General features: G+C 39.7%; 1 protein-coding gene across 3 annotated transcripts in view; it reads right to left on the bottom strand.

Moving 5' to 3' along the window:
* The window catches only part of arid3a (AT-rich interaction domain 3A), a 70134-nt gene that overhangs the window by 4908 nt on the left and 42822 nt on the right, over positions 1-22404 (bottom strand). For all 3 annotated transcript variants that reach the window (XM_087273157.1, XM_087273160.1, XM_087273158.1), the window contains exons 4-8: positions 11360-11432; positions 10568-10751; positions 8899-9146; positions 6124-6390; positions 36-125 (exon numbers count right to left, since the gene is read on the bottom strand). In XM_087273157.1, the coding sequence (XP_087129283.1) occupies positions 36-125; positions 6124-6390; positions 8899-9146; positions 10568-10751; positions 11360-11432 (862 nt within the window). The remainder of the gene's footprint in view (positions 1-35; positions 126-6123; positions 6391-8898; positions 9147-10567; positions 10752-11359; positions 11433-22404) is intronic.

The raw sequence follows: 22404 nt of genomic DNA, 5'->3' as shown, positions 1-22404 counted from the left end.
ATTGAATGCTATCTAGATGGAGACAGGCTTCTCACCGGTGTAGACGACTCCATTAAGCTCCAGAGACATGCTGATGCTGTTCAGGCCATTGGTGGTCAGGTTCATGGCGGAGTCTGGTCTGCTTTCTGATGAGACAACAAAGAGTTTGGCTCAATTAGATATATGGTGATATTAAATAAATCATGATAATAATCAGGATGACATGCACAATATTGATTTCGTGGACACTTTTTTCTAAATACTGTGAATAATTATTTAATCTTATTTTTTTGGGGGAGTTTCAGATTGTTGCATTATGCCTGGTTTATACTTCTGCATTGAGTGATCGGCATGACCCTCTGCACCTGCCTTGCATGTAGTTGTGGAGTTGTCGATCACAAAGAGCGTCAATGTGATCGTGTACACCAACGTGCAAAACGCCAGGCGCAAAAGCGCCATTTTAAAAAAAACGCCTCATGCTCGTTTTTTTAAATTTGATTCGCCGCGTCAAAACCTTCTCCACCAATCAGGTTGGCACTTTTGTTCACGTGCACGGAGCTGCTGAAGTTACAGTAAACAGCACTTGGAGCCGCTCAAGCGCAAAACTGTCAATGTAAGCGCACATTGAAGAAGATGCCCAGAGGCGATGAGAACGTTTAGCTGCTTATTGCTCTGGTGAGCAATAGTTATTTCTATTTTCTTCATCTCTAAAGCTGGAGCTGCTACTTGAACCATCTATGCTTGTTCGAGTCACCAGTAACTTTAACAACAAGCGTGTGAACTTCCTCTCTTCCTCTTCTTCTGTGTTACAAGCGGGTGTTGGAAGCTTAAAGTTGTGCAGGGCCATCTAACGTCAAGGAGTTATTTTGCATACTCTTCTGCTTGACGCCAGTGAAAATCGATTGGGTTTAAATGCGGAAAAACATCTCGTAAAACGCTGATGATAAACGCAAATGAAAAGCTTCCTGGTGTGTATGAGCCTTTAGGATAAAAACCTAAAAGGGGCAGTTTCAAAGAGTTATAAAACATTATTTTTTGGGTATTTTGAGCTTAAACTTATTTTACAGAGACTTATTTTACATCTTGCAGAAAGGGGCATAATAGATCCCCTATAAGGCAATTATAAAAAATGCCCCTGGAAATCAATTCCAAGAGGCAAATATATATTAATGGAAGATTATCACATGCTTTGTATATGGGAGGTATTCACAGTGCTTCACTTTTCCACATTCGGTTAAAGAGCCCATATTATACATGAAATAGGGTCATATCTTGGTTGTAACAACAACAGTCTCATATGCATGCAAGGTCAAAAAACACTTTCATGGTCTTATAATCTGCATTTATTTTTACCTAATTATTCCAGCGACTCCTGTATGAATCGTCCAGTGATTCATTTGTTCCCAAACCCCTCCTTAGCGCGAAGCTAATCTGCGCTGATTGGACCAATGACAGTCTGTTGCAATTGGTCGACTGCCTTCAGTCAGAGAGTGAAATGGCCAACAGCTAATCAGCAATATAAAAAGTAATCACAGTTCATACACGCTCGATAGTGTAGGCGTGGATTTTAGCTGCCACACACACACACACCTCCGGACGACAACGCTCCCGCTTCCGCCCGCACCCGCCAGGTTTTAGCCTGAGAACCCGCTCCGTTTTCTGCCCGCCGCGCCCGATCCCGCTAGAGCGGGGGAGAACACAACCAAAAGTCACCCAGCTATACAGTCCAGACAGCCAAGATGTCTGTATAAACACACACACAGCACCAAGCACATAAAGCTCGCTCTCGCTCGCTCTCTCTCTCTCTCTCTCTCTCTCTCTCTCACTCACTCTCTCTCTCTCATACGCGCGCGTGCGCACTAACACACACAAGCACACTCTCTCTTTCTCATTCGCATAGCAATATTCGTGAAATTGCTAGAAAGCCCGCTCCCGTCCCAAATTAAACCCGTTACCGACCGCTCCCGCGATTTATTCGGAAATTTATTCCCGCGCCGCAGAAATCTGGCGCGGGGACATCCGCGGGAATGCACAACTCTACCTCGGAGCTCCGTCAACAAAGCAGCACGCGTCGCGTTTTTAACGTGACTTTGCACGCGATAAGAGAATATAGCCAGTTAACCTGATACAGTACACTCGGTTACAAGTAACAAATCACAACTAAATACATTTGCAAGCTAGAGTCAACGAGGCAACAACTTTAACCGCACGTACTTACACTTGAGAAAGGTAGGAAGAAACCCATCTTGACGTCAATCAGTAAGTTACTCTTTACTGATCCTTCCTTTAACAAACGCAGATGAAGTATTCTTTGTGGCATGTAGTTTCCAAAAGTTTCCAGTAGCTTCCAACTGCTTGGCTATAATGCTGATGTTTCATCTTTGGGTAGAGACTCGATATAATGTCCATCTGCAGTGTGACTTCAATCGACCGGCATGTTTGTGTGCGTGTGTTTGTGTGTGTTTGTGTGTGTGTCTGGGTTTCTGCGTCAGAGGGCGGGGCCTCAGGTTTGAAATCTCCCGGGTTTGCGCGTGCACGTGAAAAACTTTGTTTCGTTCGTACGTCATGGCGAAACACCTAATGAATCGGTATCAAGGCGACTCGTTTGAAGCACTATGAGTCGACTCTTTTATAGATGAATCAACCGTTTTAAACACTGTATTCTTACAGATTTAAGCCTTAGCTGAATACTTCACTTCACTTAGAGCTGTGTTACACACTACATGGAGGGGAATTTTCAAAAACCCATAATATGGGCTCTTTAAATGCACACATGTATTTACTAATCACCTGTTCGCATTCAGATTCAGAGTCTGTAATCTGAAGGCACGCTGGCTTACAGCAGGGGGCGCCGCCACAGCTATTTTCACAAAGTTAAAAACAAAGCAGTCCACGAGCAGCGGCACGGCTCATTTATTAGGTTAATTATTCGTCTTACAATAAACCATGTAAAGTGAAACTTGTAGTATTTAACACCTCTAACCAAGAAAAGGAAGTCACGCTGTGCTGAGCCAGGGAATCCCCTCAAAAAAGATTTATTTGCCTTTGTCTTTTTCACTTTGCGGTCTAAAGCAGGTCAACATCTCCAAGTCTTCTAATGAATCAGCTCATTCACGCCATCATCCTTTAAAGTAAATACATCAATGCAATTCTGATAAGATCTAACCAGTGTACTTTAAACATCCTCTTTCTTCATTCATCAGAACAGCTTCTAGTAAGAACAGTACTAGAATTGTCACCGTGGGACAATGAGAGCTGTGATGACTCACCCCTGCTGAAATCTCCACCTCACACTACTGATCTGTAAACTGATCATGCATTTACCACATGCCAGTAAGCTGTGGTAATATTTTCACAGTCTTTCCTGCAAAATAGTTAGCACCAGCGAATGGTTATGTAAGAGGGGTTTTGTAGTAATGCACAAGAAAACACACTGAGTTCATTTCATAACCTCAAGAACCCGAAAGCTGGATATTCCACGGACGGGTTTCGCTGAAACATCACAGATTTTATTCAGGGTGTTTTTTTTCTCAGCTTGGTGTTTATGGGAAATGATTAAACCACCGTGAGAATGCAAATAACTCAATAGCACAAGTGGTAGCCTAACGATTGTGCTGCACAAAAAACTACTAATTGTATAATGTATAGGACTATATATGATTGTGCACTTTATTAGTAATTTATAATAAAAGTTTCTCCAATAATAATTCATTACAACTTAAAACAACTCGGTTTTTACAGTGTTAATTGTAGATTTACACAATCTATCTATCTACCTATCTATCTACCTATCTATCTATCTATCTATCTATCTATCTATCTATCTATCTATCTATCTATCTATCTATCTATCTATCTATCTATCTATCTATCTATCTATCTATCTATCTATCTATCTATCTATCTATCTATCTATCTATCTATCTATCCATCCATCCATCCATCCATCCATCCATCCGTTGCGGCTGGAAGGGCATCCGCTGTGTAATGTGCTGGATAAGTTGGCGGTTCATTCTGCTGTGGCGAACCCGGTTTAATAAAGGGACTAAGCTGACAAGAAAATGAATGAATGAATGGTTGTTGGACTAGCTGCAAAAAGGTGCTACATAAGGATGTGCACAAAAGGTGTGCCGCTACAATTATTGAAATCAAACCATAAACCATAATTTTTTTAAATTCAAGAACTTTCAAGGACCGACGTGTTTTTTAAAATACTTTTCAGGCGTAAATTCAAGTACTTTTAAGTACTTTCAAGAAGTGTGGAAACCCTGGTTCAACAGAAAAAAACTCATTCAAATTCAGTCAAATTTAAGACCTTTTAATGTCTTGTTATGACCATGAAGAATTAAATTTCAGACGCATATACACTCTCAGAAATAAAGCTACGCTAGCTGTCACTGGGGTGGTACCTTTTTAAAAGGTACAAGTTTGTACCTAAAAGGTCCATATTAATACCTAAAGGGTACATATTAGTACCTAAAAAGTACAAAAGTGTTCCTTTTGAAATTTTCAGGTACTAATATATACTTTTGAGGTACTAACAGAGACCCTTTAAGTACAAGTGTGTACCTTTTGAAAAGGTACCACCCCAGTGACAGCTTGCATACCTTTATTTCTGAGAGTGTAGGGTTAAAGATTATTCAATGGCCCATAAGGGGAAAAATGTACTTGCCCTATCAAAAAATAACTTTAATTAGTTATTTCTTAACCGCATATTTTAATTAATGTGTCAAAAGAAGCAGACATGAGCTATATGCATGTATTCATAACAATTAAACATAACTAATAACATAAAAAAACTCTTTAAAAACTAAATGTCTGCACAACAGACTGTTCTAAAAGTTTTATTCAGAAGTATTTGTTGATTGGATGTGTGTTGGATTGATTGAGTAGCTTTACCTACAGTTTAAATGAAAACTAAGACCTGTTTAAAATTATTTATTATTAAGACATAGTTTCAGTAAATTTAAGGCCTAAAAAATAGAATTGAAATTTAAGACATTAAGACTTTTTAAGACCCCAAGGACACCTTGTAAATAGTAAGTACATATTCATTTTTGAGCGAACTATTCCCATCAGTCCAGAAACCAACTGACACATCGGTTTATCCCCTGTGAGGAGCCCAGAATGTTAAAGGGTCAAGAAACCCCCCTCTTTCAGTTCAAGTCTACCTCTGAATTTCTTTTTTCTTTTTGAATTTTCTTTTTTCTTTGCAAGCAGAGGGGGCAGTAGAAAAGAGGGGAGCAAACAACTGAGTTGGCTCACAAAATGAGACACAAACCATGAGGAGAGCCGTGATTTTATAGTTAACAAAGTTAAAATGCAAAGAAATAAACAGCATGTACTTTAACGTCCTGCTACATTTGTTATTCGTAATTTTGTATACACATAACCACAGTTTGTTTTATCATTATAGAGATAATCGTGTTTATATAAACACTATAAATGAGGAGGACTTCCCTCCTCCTCAATCCCCGGGTCTGAATGCAGACACAGTGGAGAGCAGTGCAGCAGGTCTCCTGCCCTGTCTATTCCAACCATTAGCCTTGCCGGTAATCAAGAGGATTTTATACATAGGCGAACACAGCAACACAGATATAGGTGATGTGTCTGAATGGTAACAAACTCAACTGATAAAGGACAAAGCCCGCCATTCTCTAATTCTTGTACAGCTCTCCTGAGATGTTTGTTATATTGACCCTGACAGTTTTGCGGAGAAAAACATGCAACAAACCCTGTGGATCATAAAAACAAACACATACGACCCGTGGCAAGCGCAGACGCGGTCTCACCCAGTCATTGGATCTCACAATTTGGCAGGTCTTCAGAAAGCATGTGCTCTCGTGAATAATTAAGAAGCAGGCTCTTCTCATAGGATAAGAAAACTCGGCTATGAATAATAATGAGAAACCTTTGCACTTGCAGATTCGCGCTACGTCACAGATTTTGATCCCATCCTAAAAATTATTTTAACCCCAAAAGATGAAATTAGCAGACAAAAGCTCAACATTATCCAGTTTTTCTCACAATTAAAGCAAACAGATGGTAATGTTGTCCTAAAATACGCTCAACACACATAAATCTGTTCAAATAAAATAAAAAAAAAGTACTGCAGGGTGTCTTGAACCTTTAAAGTGTCACTACCTTGATTGTTGATGCGGATGTTCATGGGGATTTGTGCGGTCATGGCCATCAGATTGTGCTGCAGGGCTCTCTGCAGTAACCGCTGGTGTTCCTCCAGTGGTAGTGCAATTTTTTTCCGGGGGGGTTCGCCGGTCTCCAGGTTATCCCGCAGCTGCTCCAGAGCAGCTACCTGTGCGATGGTGGCCGCTTGTGCAGCCGCGGCCTGTGCTGCAGCTACTGAATGTGTGGCCAGAGATGCAGGCAGGCGCGTCTGAAACCCGTCATCCTCTACAACAAAAAAAGAAATTGAAAGAGAAAACGCATTTAAATAAACCAAACTAAATGTGGACATCAAAGAGCGTGTGTACATGTTTTCAAAATCAAAGAGATTTCTGTGTAGACCTTTTAAAAGTACTCAAGAGTAATGCGTAGTGAGTATTACGCTGTGAAAAGCTGATGCTAATGTAATTTGTGGATGTGTGTAAACGTAACATTCTGTAGTGCATTTAGTTATTGCCCAGCAGGCACACAATGTCATAAGATGTTAATATTAGGTTAGATTTAGGTTATGATGTCAGGTGACCAAAAGCCAATGTCTAACCAGCGTCTATGGACAACATTATTTTGATGTCCAATAACGACGTCAAATAATGTTGATGTTTGGTTGATTTTAGGTTGTGTTACAAAGTGACCAAAACTCAACATCGAGCCAACCTCTTAAACCAACGTCATATTATACTGTGAAATGTTGATGTGTTTACATGCAGTTTGTGCAGGGATGTGTAAACGTAACATTCCGTTGTGCATTCAGTGATCTTCCTATATATTCGCTTGTTCCTTTCAACCTTCCTTCTATTGTTTGTTTGTTTTGTCCTTCCTTCATTCATTTGTTTGCTTGTTCGTTCCTCCCTTCATTCGTTTGCTCGTTTATTCATTTGTTTGTTCGTTCATTTTTTGTTCCTTCCTTCATTAGGTCCTTTTGCTCATTCAGTCATGCATTTGTTCGTTTCTTCTTTAGTTTGTTCAGTCCTTCTTTGAATCCTTCCTTCCTTCATTAATTCGTACTTTCTTTCCTTCCTTAGTTTGTTCAGTCCTTCTTTGAATCCTTCCTTCCTTTATTAATTCGTTCTTTCTTTCCTTCCTTAGTTTGTTCAGTCCTTCCTCCATTCATTTATTCCTTCCTTCCTTAATTAGTTCGGTCCTTCCTTTGTTCGGTCATTCCTTCCATTCCTTGTTTGTTCCTTCCTTCATTCAGCCCTTCCTTCCGTTCTTCATTTGTTCCATTTAGTGATTGTTTAAAGCTGTTTGGTGATTTCAGTCATCATACAGTAGACATCCGTCATTTTCTCATCTGTGACATGCAGTCTATGAAATGTCTTTGGGTCATTGCGTGTAAAAAATTTTGACATCTTATTGGACATTTTTAATGCTTCAAAAAGTTTTCTGCATTTATAAATAAAGTGTCTTGAGGTTTGATTTGATTGCGATTTTATTGGACAGGAATCACAGGATTGATTTGTCTAATCCCCATACACAAGAAAAAATAAAGCAGTGACTGTAGGTTGAGGGAAAGTAAGGGAGGAAAAGTACCGATACAGCACTAAAAATATACTCAAGGCCAAATAAAAGTACACCTTTTAAAAACTACTTAGTAAATAACAATTGCTGAAAAAAACTACTCAATTACAGGCATTTGAGAATTTGTAATTAGTTACTTTACACCACTGGATGTAGTAAAGTAGGTATTTTTTTTAGAGAGATTGGGAAATGGGTTATATGGAGAGTTATTACAACCTAACAGACGTCCTCCTCATCATTACTATTTGCTGTCAAAACTGACAGCTGGAGGGGCGTGGTTAAGCATGTTAGCGGCGCCCAAAACCTCAGACAGACGTAATCTCAGAATTTAACTGAAAACAAACAGGAAGTGCAGTTTCAGATTTTAATTTTAGGGTGCTTTCGCATCTAGACTTTTGTTTTGGAACCTGTCTCAGTTGCTGAGTTAGCGCAGTTCGTTTGATATATGTGAATCCAGCAATCGCGCTCGGATCCGGGCCCAAACAATCGCTCCGAGATCGCCTAAATGAGGTGGTCTCGGCTCGACTGAAACGAACTCTGGAGCGGATCGATTGCAGTGGGAAAGCGATACAAATCGAGCTTGGTTATATCACAGTGTATTATGGATATGTAATAGGCATACGGCTATATGAAGAGAGAATTATGAGTAGGGCGGGAGCTCATTCCAGACATCCCATGTCTCCTGGAAGTTTTGGGAGTCTCCCGCAAATGCACAAAGACTCCCGGATGCCCACAAATCAGTGATAATCCCCCGGAAATCGCACGTCTCCCTCCCAGTCCTTGAATATGTCACGCACCCTTCTCACCCTTCCCCACCGCATCCCTCCTGGTTCTTCAGACACGTCGCGTGCACCCTGTCAAACACCACCAAACCACCACCTTCCCTGACAGCTGAGCAGGACTGCAAAATAAACCCTGAAACTCTGACCAATGTGAGGAGAGTTTACTCGCACGTGACTTGTTGTAGCTCTTTTGGTCCGTTTAGAAACTTTGCCGTGTGAAAGCCACCAAGAACAAAGAGCAACAGTGTAACAATTTGAATCCCTGTTTCAGAACAACTGAATTGATTCACAGGTGTGAAAGCACCCTCAGATTACAAGGGCAAACTTTTTTTTTCCTTAATGACATGCACAGATTATTCACCACAAAACTAGCAATGTGAGCTAACAAAATCATATGGCGAGTTTGGATTTCATCTGTACTTTAAGCAGGATTTACCTTTTTTAATGTTTTGTATGGATGAGATGGAGGCTCCGTTGCTGGGCAGGGCAATGCCCATTGATGACATGGTGCGTTTGGGTGAGGAGAGCATGGTGGGCGTCCCATTGGGCGAGTAGGTGAAGAGCGAGTTGCCAAAACCTTGCCTACGTCCTTCTCGCCGGTTGCTGTCGATGGCCGCCTTCAGCTCGTTGGGGTTGCTGAGAGCCCTCTTCTCACATTCGTAAGTATAAAGATACTTCATATATCTGCAAAGCAGTAGAAAATAAAAAAAAACATGCAATTAGTTTCTCGCAAATTAATGATCCAATCTACCCTTTCTGGCCCTGCAGTAATGATAATCAATAATCAGAGAGCACATGTTTACTGTACTGTTTTTTACTACTGCATATACTTCAGCTTGCATGTGCATCATAAATGATCTTCTGCACAGAACAGTTAAACGCTGATCAAGCGCAAGAATTAAGAAACACTTGAAATTTTGGTTAAAGAATTAGTTCACTTAAATTCCAGTTATGTTATAAATTACTCAGCTCATTCATTCATTCATTTTCTTTTCGGCTTAGTCCCTTTATTAATCTGGGGTTGTCACAGCGGAATGAACTGACAACTTATCCAGCATATGTTTTACACAGTGGATGCCCTTCCAGCTGCAACCCATCATTCACACTCATACAATACGGACAATTTAGCTTACCCAATTCACCTGTACCGCATGTTTTTGGACTGTGGGGGAAACCGGAGCACCCGGAGGAAACCCACACAAACGCAGAGAGAACATGCAAACTCCACACAGAAACGCCAACTGACCCAGCCTGAGGCTCGAACCAGCGACCTTCTTGCTGTGAGGTGACAGCACTACCTACTTCGCCACTTGGTTGCCTATAACTCATCTCAGGTTGTTCAAAATTTCCTTTTAGCTGATCATATGGTGTCAGAAGAAGCGTATATGATAGGTAAAGGCCTCTAGATTACGGTTATTTGACCAAAATAAAATATGAACATGCCTTGATTTTTAATGATTTAATTAGGACAGTAAGGTCTGACTTTGCTTTAAACAAGAATCTTGTCTATTAACAAAAATAATGTACAGTATAGAATATATTTTTTTATATTTATGTCTGGGCTCTGGCTGGGCCACTCCATTGATATTTTGGTGGTGTGCTTTGGGTCATTGTCCTGCTGGAAGATGAATCGTCGCCCCAGTCTGAGGTCAAGAGCACTCTGAAGCTTGTTTTCATTCAGGATGTCTCTGTACATTGCTGCATTTATTTTTCCCTCTATTCTGACTAGTCTTCCAGTTCCTGCTGCTGAAAAATATCCCCACAGCATGATGCTGCCACCATGGTATTAGGTATTAGCCTGGTGATGAACGGTGCTTGCTTTTCCCCAAACGTAACGCCTGGCATTCACTCCAAAGAGTGCAATTTTAGTCTCATCAGATCAGTGAATTTTGTTTCTTATAGTCTGAGAGTGTTGAAACAAAATGCATCGAGTGCGTTAACTAGCGGAATTAGGAGTTACGAAACGCAATCCAAACACTTTTTTCTTGGTGGGGTAGTTAAAGGGTTAACGCTTTTTGTTGATTTCTTCGAAAACGAAGACCATATGGATGCCAGCCCTCTATATATACACACACAAGTAAACATCAGGTGTTAAGAGTACGTACTGTGTTCTGAGAGTGAAGGCAGCACTGGTGATGGAGGTGGGCAAGTTCAAGCCCTTGGTGATCTCCCTCCACAACTTTTTATTTATGACCTCCACCAGCCCCCCCTTTTCTGTCACCAGCTGGTAGAGCATGTAGAGGTCCAGCACCTGCTTGGCCATGATGGGAATCCTGTTCACTGGGGTCCCTGCACAAAAACAAACAGCTGCATTGAGCGGTTTATATGCTAGAAATGAAAGAAACTCCCATATTATTTTAGGAAAACTTTGGGCTTTTCTCTTGGCGACAGGTTGTCATAAATACGCATTTGTGCTATAAATAATCATGGCTATTAAAATTTCATTCACTTTCCTTTGGCTTAGTTCCTGTTTGTTAGTGGTCGCCACAGCGGAATGAACCACCGACTAATAAAATTTCCCAAACATCAATACATTCATCAGGAGATGGATTAACTGGAGTTAGAGAACCTTTAGCCAGTACAGCAGGTTTAAATGTGTTTAGACGGGAACATGTTTCAACATTTCCAAGGCTCATGATACGTACATGTGTTCACACTCCCAAGTATAAATGCGTATCAATGTGGGTGCCACAGCCCTGCTTCAGTGTGATACACACAGAGGACACTGCAGCGCTTTTATATAAATACATCCCTGTGGAGATGTGAAAGATGAGCTGGGTGTTGATGGAAGTGCATAAGGTGCAGAGTTCAGACAGGTCTGTTCTTAAAGGGCTCAATAAAACGCCATATAAAGAGGTTTTTGGCTGTGAAAATGTCATTTCTTTGGTCACACATACCTTTCTTTTGCATAAAACTGAATAGATCATCCAGAAACTCCTTCCTTTTAGGGTCACTGTCCAGTTCATAGAGCTGCATATGAAAAACACAAAGGCAGACAGGAAAAAGCGTTAAAGGAGGACTGCATTTAAATGTGCCATCATTCTTAAAGGGTTAGTTCATACAAATATGAAAATTCTGTGATTAATTACTCACCTTCACTACCTTTGTTTATCTTTGAACACAAATTGACTTATGTTTACAGCAGAGGTCGCGTTAGACTTTCTCAATGTCCATCATTTTGGCAGAGAGGGTTGTAAAAAATTCTGTCACAACCTATTACTTTATTGATCGAGGTTTAATTTGCAGACTTTCTAATCGCTCTTTTCATTCATATTATAATCATGAACTTGCATGACGAGGATACAGGCTAAATTATTCATTCATTTATTTGACAAATGAACAAAAACTCCTATCTGTCTTAACTCATATCTTCCTCCTGCGTCGACCTGAACTGGGTGCTTGCCTGTGTGTAATCAAGCGTATCAAGGGAGACTGATGCAGAGGCAGTTGTCATTAAATTCTGTCTTTGCCTCGGAAAGTCGACTTCTCGTGACCAAAGACCGGAATTACTAGCGCCACTTCAGCCAGCGTTTTGTAGATAGGAAACATTTCTCCTAAGACTGTGATCACAATGTTTGCTGGATTCTCTGAATGTGGTATTTCCTGATCCTGCAAGCACTCGTTTCACCGGAAAAAAAAATACTACAGCACGCGCTGCTTTTGCACCCCTCTACGTTCGGGTAGTGCTCATAACGCACTCCAAAGCACCTGACCTCCTTGCTGCCGTTTGGTTGGCTCGTAACAGCTGTCGGCGACTGAGGATTTTTGTCTGTTTGTTCTTCATCATCCACAGCATCGCTTCCTCTTTTTTCACCTTTATTATTATCACCTCCTCAATATCTCACTGGACTTCTCCAGATCTACACCCCTTCTCGTACCCTTAGATCAGCCAACAACTTCACCCTGGTACCACCTCGCACTCGATTGAGCACAATGGGAGACAGATCTTTTAACTCTATGGCTCCTCGGCTATGGAACTCTCTTCCACTAGATCTTAGGAGCAGTGATAGTCTTCACAATTTTAAATCACGTCTAAATACCCATCTTTTTAAGCAGGCTTTAACTTAACAATTTTTTTTATTATTATCATGTTTTTATTATGTTCTTTCATATTCGCTATTGTGTTTTAACTTGTTTGGTCAATGATTGTTTTTAGTAATGTTTAATTTGTTTAGCATGTCTGCTGATGCTTCTTGTAAGGTGACCTTGGGTGTCTAGAAAGGCGCCATTTACAAATAAAATGAATTATTATTATTATTATCACAACTATTTGGCTGTTTAAAGAAACTTCTCACACTCAGCTGCTGTGACATTTTTGCAACTGTACGCAGCGGTGACAAAGAGGAGACAAAACAAGGACAATCGCCATCAGCTGGACAGGATTGAGAATTACAATTAGCTACAAATTACAATAGATCACCCTCAGCATAATCAAAATGACGGATCACCTTCAGATTTTTCCGTCACTGCTGAAAAATCCGCCAATGACGGAAAATATTCGGTTAACGCGACCTCTGGTTTAAAGTCTAAAGAAATTAAGATACGTTCAAAGATTGTTCCAGAAAAGGCACAGGCACACACACACACACACACACACACACACACACACACACACACACACACACAAAAAAAAAGTCAAAACTTTCCATGTGACTTATAATAAAAAGGGCGAGTGCAGTAGTGCTGTCGCCTCACAGGAAGAAGGTCGCTGGTTCGAATCTCAGCTTAGTTGGCGTTTGTGTGTGGAGTTTGCATGTTCTCCTTGCCTTCGCGTGGGTTTCCTCCGGGTGCTCTGGTTTCCCCCATAGTCCAAAGACATGCGGTACAGGTGAATTGGGTAGGCTAAATTGTCCGTAGTGTATGAGTGTGTGTGTGAATGTGAGAGTGGATGTTTCCCAGAGATGGGTTGTGGCTGGAAGGGCATCCGCTGCATAAAAACTTGCTAGATAAGTTGGCGGTTTATTCTGCTGTGGCGACCCCGGATTAATAAAGGGACTAAGCCGACAAGAAAATGAATGAATGAATAATAATAAAAAGCTACAAGAAAACTTTTGTGTGCCAGAAAACTAAAAACTACTTTATTCACCTCTTTCTTTTGCCACCAATCTACTATATAAAGTACAATATTATGTAACATGGTTGACTGCAGAAACACCCATGTCTGCTGCTTTAACTGAAGCTTTTTATCTTTTGTCAGTTTAGTTTAACATCAATCATTTGTCAGTTTAGTTTAACAACTAGTTCACCCAAAAATGAACACTGACTCGCTATTTACTCAACCTCAAGTGGCTCCAAACCAAAGTTTCCTTTTACTGTTGAACACAAAAGAAGTTTCGAAAAACTAATACTATGGAAGTCAGCGGTAACATGATTTCAACATTTCTCAAAATAACGTATTCTGTGTTCAGGAGAAGAACAAACTCAAACAGGTTCATGACAAATGAAGGTTGAGTAAATGATGACAGAATCTTACATTTTAGGTGAACTATTTCTTTAAACCAGTGGTCACCAAACTTGTTCCTGGAGGGCCGGTGTCTTGCAGATTTTAGCTCCAACCCTGTTCAAACACGCCTGAACAAGCTAATCAAGGTCTTACTAGATATACTTGAAGCATCCAGGCAGGTGTGTTGAGGCAAGATGGAGCTAAACCCTGCAGGGACACCGGCCCTCCAGGACCAGGATTGGTGACCCCTGCTTTAACCTGTCAAAAATAGTTGTCATTAGGTGTATGCTTACTTAACTACTTATGCTTTATTTTTAGTTCGTTTTTTTTTTCTAAGGAAGAAAAAGGAAAAAAATAAAATAATAATAATAATAATAAAAAAAATACAGTAACACATCGGAATCTAAATAAACAGTCGACTGCTCACATTTTTCCTTACAGGTCATATTAACAAATACGTACAGTGCTCAGCATAATTTTCTTCCATTTCTCAGTGAATATTGGCAGTGTATTTTGGTGCATTTAAACAAAACAGATTTCATAAACAGATATATTTATTAAAACAATATTTTAGTCACCAAACATATTTAGAAATTGAAAGATAGCACAATTAAATTCAAGCAAAATTTTTTAAAAAAATAATACAACCTCCAAAATTTTAACTAAAACTTGATTTTTTCCTCTTTTTTTAAGTTTGTATTTAATATTTTCTCTAACATATAAACAAGGGTGTACAAGGTTTTGAACTGTTATTGAAAGCTAATCTAATGTATAATGCACAAATATAATATTGTATAGCTTCCTATTAAAATGTGAATTTAAAAGAGAGATTTGTGAGGGGTGTACTTCGATATTCTGAGCCCTGTATAAGGATCAGTTTACACTGTGTAAAGTCATAAGCACAGACCATTTCTCCCATTATGCCAGGTATTTGTTTGTCGTTTTAAAGAAAAAGTAATTCTCTCTATATTTTGAACATTAAACATAACTTATTGTTATAACATTCAACATCCAACCATTCAGATTTTTGTAGGGGGTTCGAGTTGTAGCCACTTTGGAGTTACAGTTTTCTTGTCTCACTCAGACTCAGACTGGGTATTTATTTACTAATAAATACTTGTCTTTTATCATTAAGTTGGCAGCAATATTCCTCATGTAAATTGTTGTGAAAGAGAAGTCCAGTCCATCCCCAAAAATATATTTAGTATTACTTGCATTATGTCCTGTCAATATGACTGGGCAACTCCAAAATATGTGAAAATGGTTTGCTAATAGTAAGCTTACTTTTTGACAGACAAGCAGAAGTACACCAATCAATTGAATTCTCTACTTATACTGCAGGACTTTTGAATGCTTGATTCTGAACGGCAGATGAAAATTTTAAAGTGTGCCATTATTTTCAGATAAACACAGAGCTAAAGGATGAAAACAGCTCCAACAGTCAGGAAACATGTAAGAAACTGGTCTTAAACACAGGAGAAGTCTGAGGACAAAAACCTGTCAAATGTCTTGAAATACACTCCACTGAATTATTAGAAAATAATACACACCAAACGTGTAAAGGACACTGCATTTGCATCACCACCTCAGGTGAATTATTAGTAAAATAACACACACCCGTCCATTATTTCTTCTACCTAACCTGCCATGAATACTACTTTTCTATGCATTATTTGACCAATTATATTATAATATTCCCTTTTGTTTTTTCCTCATCTTTGAATTTATGTATTGCATGTTTAAAAAATACTATACAAATGCACTTTTGACTATTTTTTCAACATAATTTCTAAACAGTTTTAGAAAAAGCACATTAAACAAGATCAAATAATGAGAGATTATGTGATAAATGTAGTGAGGCCAAATGGCACCAATGCAGCACTCTTTGAAACTACTATTATTACTTACATAATGCATTCAGTTTTTATATGCTATACATACATACTGACCAAAAAAAGGCCTGTTTTAGGTGTTGCAGCACACAGTTCACATGATTCATAAGTGAACAGGACACATAAAAAATGTACATGTAAAATAGTGTCTAAATCAACTAATAATTATAATTCAACTAATAATTATATCAAAAGTGTGACAGCCACCTCACGCACCAAAAAGGTCATGCTATTTAATCCCTGCCAGAAAAGCAGTGATGGTAACTGAGCAACAGGCAGCATTAAATTACCCCTTCATTCGCTCACTTTCTAGACTGTTCCTGATCTCTCATTAGCACACAGAAAGCTACAGTCCTCCATCAGTGCACTATTCAGGGGGGAGGGTCTGGGTGAACGTAAAGGTAATGCTGGGGGCCAGCGGAGGGTTAATTACAGGATGCATGCGTTTTTGAGGAGTGCCATGCTATAAATCTCTCAAATGACTAGCCTCTTCCATATTTTCTGTAGGATACTCAGCCCCCACCCTTATTTCCCCCCCATAATTTTACTAGCTGTGTCCCCAGCATGGCTCGCATCCAGCCACCCAGTAGGGAGCCAGTTATAAACACACACATGCTATTCTAGGTCTTTCCTAGGGAAGATCAATGTGATGTTTAAAAATACTGAGAGAGAGTGTAGGACATCTGAGATTCTTGGCTATAGACCTTTTTCATGGCTGCTGCATGACGGACGCCATAGCGACCAGCGTCTTTAGGTAGAATGCTAAAAACTTCCGTTCACAGCGTGTACAACTGGTAATTTGCGCTCCGAAAATGGGTTTCAATAACGTTTTTAATGGATAACAGAGTGTTTTTGTGACACGCAACTTAGAAATGTGTCTGTTAAAGCCGTTATAATCTGCACATGTGGTTCAAGCGCGTCAGAAATACGCGAAAAAACGTTCTCCTAGTTCACTTGTCTGCTGTCAGAAATACAGTGTAAGCTCAGCGGCTCTTTAAGACACACAGAGAGAGAGAAAGAGAGAGAGAGAGAGAGTAACGTTACTGGCATGAAACTTAACAGGTATGAAAGTCGTGCAATTTACAAAAATGACCAATAAAAGTCTGTTATTGATCCTCTGCTGGCTGATTTGCTGTTCATTCTAATCGCGAGCCGTTTGTGTATTATTTCGTGTGTTGTATTCACCACGGTTTGTGTTTTCTGTCATTTCGAAATGACACTAGCCTATATTTTCACTTTGTCACAGTTATTAAATCAGTGTGTCAGTGGCACAGTACAGGCTTTTTGCTGAATTACATTTGTTTATGCTGGTTATACATTTGAAATAACGAGAAAATGTTGACTTTAGCGATGACAAGGCTTCATTTAAACTGCAGAAGATGCCGTCTGACAGCGAGGGGAAAATGCCTCACAGCAGCTGTTTTCCATCCTATTAGATCGCATTTCTGTAAATGATCAGTCCAGGAGATGGTGCTGATGGACAACAGTATTAGTTCAAATAGTATAAAAGCAGGTAAAATAGATTAAAACTATCGTTTCAAAGCTGTCCAAATGTGACTGTTTACACGCATCAGCTGCCGACCGGAAGTTCTTCGCATTCTCCTTGCGCATACACGCAAAGCATCATGGGTAATTTTGCGTTCCAAGAAAAAGGTCTATAGCTAGGGCCAGACAGAATCTGCAGACATTTTTTGCTATTTCGGTGGAGAATTTTGGTAAAAATCTGCAGATTTCTGTTTAATTATTTTCGGAGTATCATAACTAAAACCTTAATATTCGAAACACAAAACAATATCTTAACTTTTATGTAATGTTTAAAACTGCAATTTAGTTATGGCAGAAAATAGATTATTTTGCAAAAAAATGTGCATCATTTAGTAATAATAATAATACATTTTATTTAAAGGCACCTTTCTAGCAACTCAAGGACACCGTACAATCAACAAGAGCAATAAAACAACAAGAGAAATAATAAAATATACACAGCAATAGTGCAAATAAAATAAAAAATTAAGTATTAAAAGCCATCTTAAATAAGTGGGTTTTGAGTCTTGATTTGAACAGTGTGAGGGAGTCAATGTTTCTGATGGCAGGTGGTAATGAGTTCCAAAGCCGCGGAGCAGAGCGGCTAAATGCTCTGATGCCCATAGTTGAAAGGCGAGAAGGGTGCAGGGTGCGAGAAGGAACAGAAATGTGGATGAAGGCAGACAAATATGGAGGGGCGAGATTATGGATGGCTTTGAATGTTAACATCAAGATTTTAAAGTCAATTCCAAAGTGAACAGGTAACCAATGAAGCTGCTGCAGCACAGGGGTGATGTGATGAGAAGAAGGGGTTCTGGTGATGATACGGGTAGCTGAGTTCTGGACCAACTGAAGCTTACGGAGAGATTTATGCAACACAATCTCACGGCAATTCGTAACTTTTTCATTTCGTGGCTAATTCGTATGAATTCGTACGATCTAATTCGTACAATTTAGTACGATTTGCTTATCCCCGTTTCGATTACGGCTTCTAACGATTATGAAATACCATTAATCGAGATAAACTATTATTCCATCAAATACCGCCTCCTTTCCAGTTCCACGTTGAAGTGACTGAAAGATGTGCTGTAATGTAACTTTTGCAGCACGGGATGCGCATCATTCATATTTTTAAAAGCGCGAAAGAGCACGTGCTGTTGTGTGTGTGCGCGCTGCGATTAGTCTCGGACAGGTATTGTGTGTGTGTTTGTGCGTGTCTGTGTGCGCGCGGTCCGCACTCAGCCTCGGAAAGCAATGCACACGCACATCTAACGCCATCTTAATGCGAGCGCTTTAATGGTCAAATACAAGCACAGTGTTAATTGATTATTCATATTAATCCTCATTTGTGTAATAAACAAAAAAGTTGAGAATCAAGACACGTGAAAGAGGAACCATATCGGAGCCGCACTATTCTTAAAGTGACAGCGTGCAATATTCCAACACAATCTCACGGCAAATCGTAACTTTTTCATTTAGTGGCTAATTCGTATGAATTCGTACGATCTAATTCGTACAATTTAGTACGATTTGCTCATCCCCCAATGACGGTTGGGGTTAGGGGTGGGGTTAGGTGCCACAACTACTTTTTAAAATCGTATCATTTCGTACGACTAAAATCGTACGAATTCGTACAAATTAGCCACTAAACTTGCAAAACGTAAAATACTTACTTTTTCTCGTGAGATCAGGCTGGGTATTCCTGCTGCTGTTTTTATTATTAATCAAACAACAAAAGGACAAAATCCACTCACTACTCCTGACTGAAGGACTTTTGTAGTTACAGTAAAGGTTTTTCTTACAGTGAAGATGCTTAAAGCACAGTTTAAACATACCAGATTTAATAGCTCATCTCTAATAACTGATTTCTTTTATCTTTGTTATGATGACAGCACATTATATTTTACTAGACATTTTTCAATATACTAGTATTCAGCTTAAAGTGACATTCAAAGGCTTAATTAGAGTAAATAGGCAAGTCATTATGTAACAGTAGTTTCTTCTGCAGACAATCAAAATATATATTGCTTAAGGGGGCTAATAATATTGAGCTATTAAAATGGGTTTCAAAATATTTAAACCTGCTTTTTTTCTAGCTGAAATAAAACAAATAAGCCTTTCTCCAGAAGAAAAAAAATATTATAGGAAATACTGTAAAAAAAATTGCTCTGTTAAACATCATTTGGGAAATATTTGTATATAAAAATAAATTCACAGAAGGGCGAATAGTTTTGACTTCAACTGATAATCGTTTTGAATAATCGTGATTACAATTATGACCAAAATAATCGTGATTATGATTTTTCCCATAATCGAGCAGCCCTACTCTTCACCTTAAATTTGTATCATATAATTTTCATCACTAAATCATATCCTGAGATTATCAGGTGAATTGTTACATCCCTAAAATTGAATGTGCTAAACATGGAAGTACATATTAAAAAATCAACAGTTAAATGAGCAGATAAAGAACGTACTATCATCATCACTAGTCAACTCTTACTTTTAGATCTCTCCCTCAGGGGCCCTCAATGCATAGAGCTATAGATCCTTTTGCCCCAAATTCTGCTGATACGCCCTGAAACCCCTCCCTCAAACTGTGGAAACACATCTGTTTATCTGTTTTGATGCGGGTCGAGGCAGAGCCATCTGAAATTACCTCAAATGCAGGGTGGGGAAATGTACCAGAAAAAAAACGGTTGGATGTGAATGTTCAACGGATTTTCGGCTCTAAATGTGGCGGCAAGCTTTTTGGTGATTTGCTGTTAAATGTAGCAAGAAGTATCAACTGACATCACAGCCACACAAACATAAGCAAGCAACAGTGTAGACGTCCTCAACTGAACACAAATAAGCATTCGCCTCTTCAATTATACTCAGAAACGCCAATGAAATGAGCAGAGGAAGAAAAAAAAAATCTGACACAAAACACCACGCAATCAAAAGTAACAAAATAAAGGTGTGAAATGCTTTTGTGGGTCAGTTTAACATCTCAAATGAAGTGAGCGGCTGAATGAATGCTGAATTGGATACCTTGGATTGACATTGAGAAGGTCTGACATTGTGTTTTGATGACACGTGAGCTGTTGGTCTCGAAAGCAACCAAGCAACATCACACACCTGCCAATCACCTCAAGAGGCAAGCAGAATGACAATAGGGGGATGGGCCGGAAATGAGTGGGCCCAAATCAGGGGGGGGGGGGGACTATGAAAGTGCATAAGAGCAGTATCGATCTTATAGAAACGCTGGTTCTCAAGACGCTTCATTTGAATAGTGAGGTTGCAGTGAGGGCAAAAAGCACTGTGGTTTCTGTATTACTGAGAGAAACTAGGAGGCCACAACGTCCCTAGCTCAACCACACCTCGCCAGAAACACCTGCAGCGAATATGAAATTAATTTCAGAAACCTGAAACTCTGCATTCTGGCTTAATGATTCAAATGAGTTATAAATATAACACACATTGAAATCTGTGAGGACTGAAAATCAGTACTAATTTACAAATACACTCAAAAGAAAAACCCCAAACATCTTATATAAAGCCCCACCATTTAGTAGTGCTTGCTAATGCATGAATCAACTATTAAGTATGGAATTTAGCCTGGTGGACTGCATTCATTAAATGAAATGCATTTTATTGGCACCACTGTGCGGTGACATCTTCAAACATTAGTCAGATTAAACTCCACACCTCAATCGTTTCAGTAGATCTTGATTTGCTACTTGCATATCCCTGACTTAGGAACCAAACTACATTCCAAAAAGCCACCAAGAAGCCATAAGCAACTCAATTGCACAATCGTTAATTTGGCAGCACAATTTGCATAGATCATAGCCATGAGCACTCAATCACTTCCTTTTGGCTTAGTCCACAGATGTCAAACACAGTTCCTGGAGAGCCGCAGCTCTGCATAGTTTAGATCACAGGTGTCAAACTCAGTTCCAAAAGGGCCGCAGCTCTGCACAGTTTACTTCCAACCCTAATTAAACACACCTGATCAAACTAATTGAGTCCTTCAGGCTTGTTTGAAACCTACAGGTAAGTGTGTTGGAGCAGGGTTGGAACTAAACTGTGCAGGGCTGATGCCCTCCAGGAATTGAGTTTGACACCCCTGATTTAGATCAACCCCTAATGAAACACACCTGATTAACTAATTGAGTCCTTCAGTCTTGTTTGAAACCCACAGGTAAGTGTGTTGAAGCAGGGTTGCAACTAGACTATGCAGTTTTGCGGCTCTTCAGGAACTGAGTTTGACTGAGTTTGGCTTCTAACAGCGGTTACCAAAGAGGAATGAACCACCAATTACTTTGGCACATTTTACCTGCGGTTGCCCTTCCTGCTGCTTCCCAGCCCTGCGAGTGTATTAGCCAGGAGCAATATATGAACAAATAAATGTTATAGCGAAGTTCAGTTAAACATTTAATTCACATTAAAACGTTTGTTTGCATTTTAGAAACCTGAAAGATCGTCATTTTCTACATTTAGCAACCATGTCTTACATCCCAATAAAGTATTTTGAACCCAAGCGCAGGTCATGCAAATCTCTACAGCAGACCGTATAATACACCACATCATCTTAAGCCCTGATAAGATCACACAAATTTGTCATGATTTCCTTGATGTATTGTGTTGTGAGGATTCGTAAACAATAAATGGAGTTTCACAAACTAATTTCGAGAGGAGCACGTGATATGATTGACTGCAGCTGGCCACTCATCTACACTCATTGGCTAGCCAATCGGATTGATCCAAACTCACTATAAATAACCTAGCTAAGATCTACTCCCTTATCTTCGTTTCCCGAAGAAACCCCCATCCACCCCTTCTCCTCCTTTCCTCTTTTGCCGAGGGGAGCTCTCGAGAACACCTGACCTCGTACTCCCCTCACATGCTTTATGGACCTGGCGGGAGCCCTGGGCTCAACTATCTCCGAGCTCAGGGTTCTCTCCCGGGACAGCATGCCAAACCTGCTAACTTGCAAACAAGTTGTCAAACAGTATCTAAGTGTGAACTCTTGAAATGGGCGCCGTGACACAAGATTCAATCATTTCTTCTCGTGTTTGGGATATTCGGCTGTTATTCT

Source organism: Danio rerio, chromosome 11, assembly GCF_052040795.2.
Source record: "Danio rerio strain M-AB ecotype USA chromosome 11, GRCz13ab, whole genome shotgun sequence".
Lineage (NCBI taxonomy): Eukaryota > Metazoa > Chordata > Actinopteri > Cypriniformes > Danionidae > Danio > Danio rerio.
This window is presented reverse-complemented; position numbering and strand designations above follow the sequence as displayed.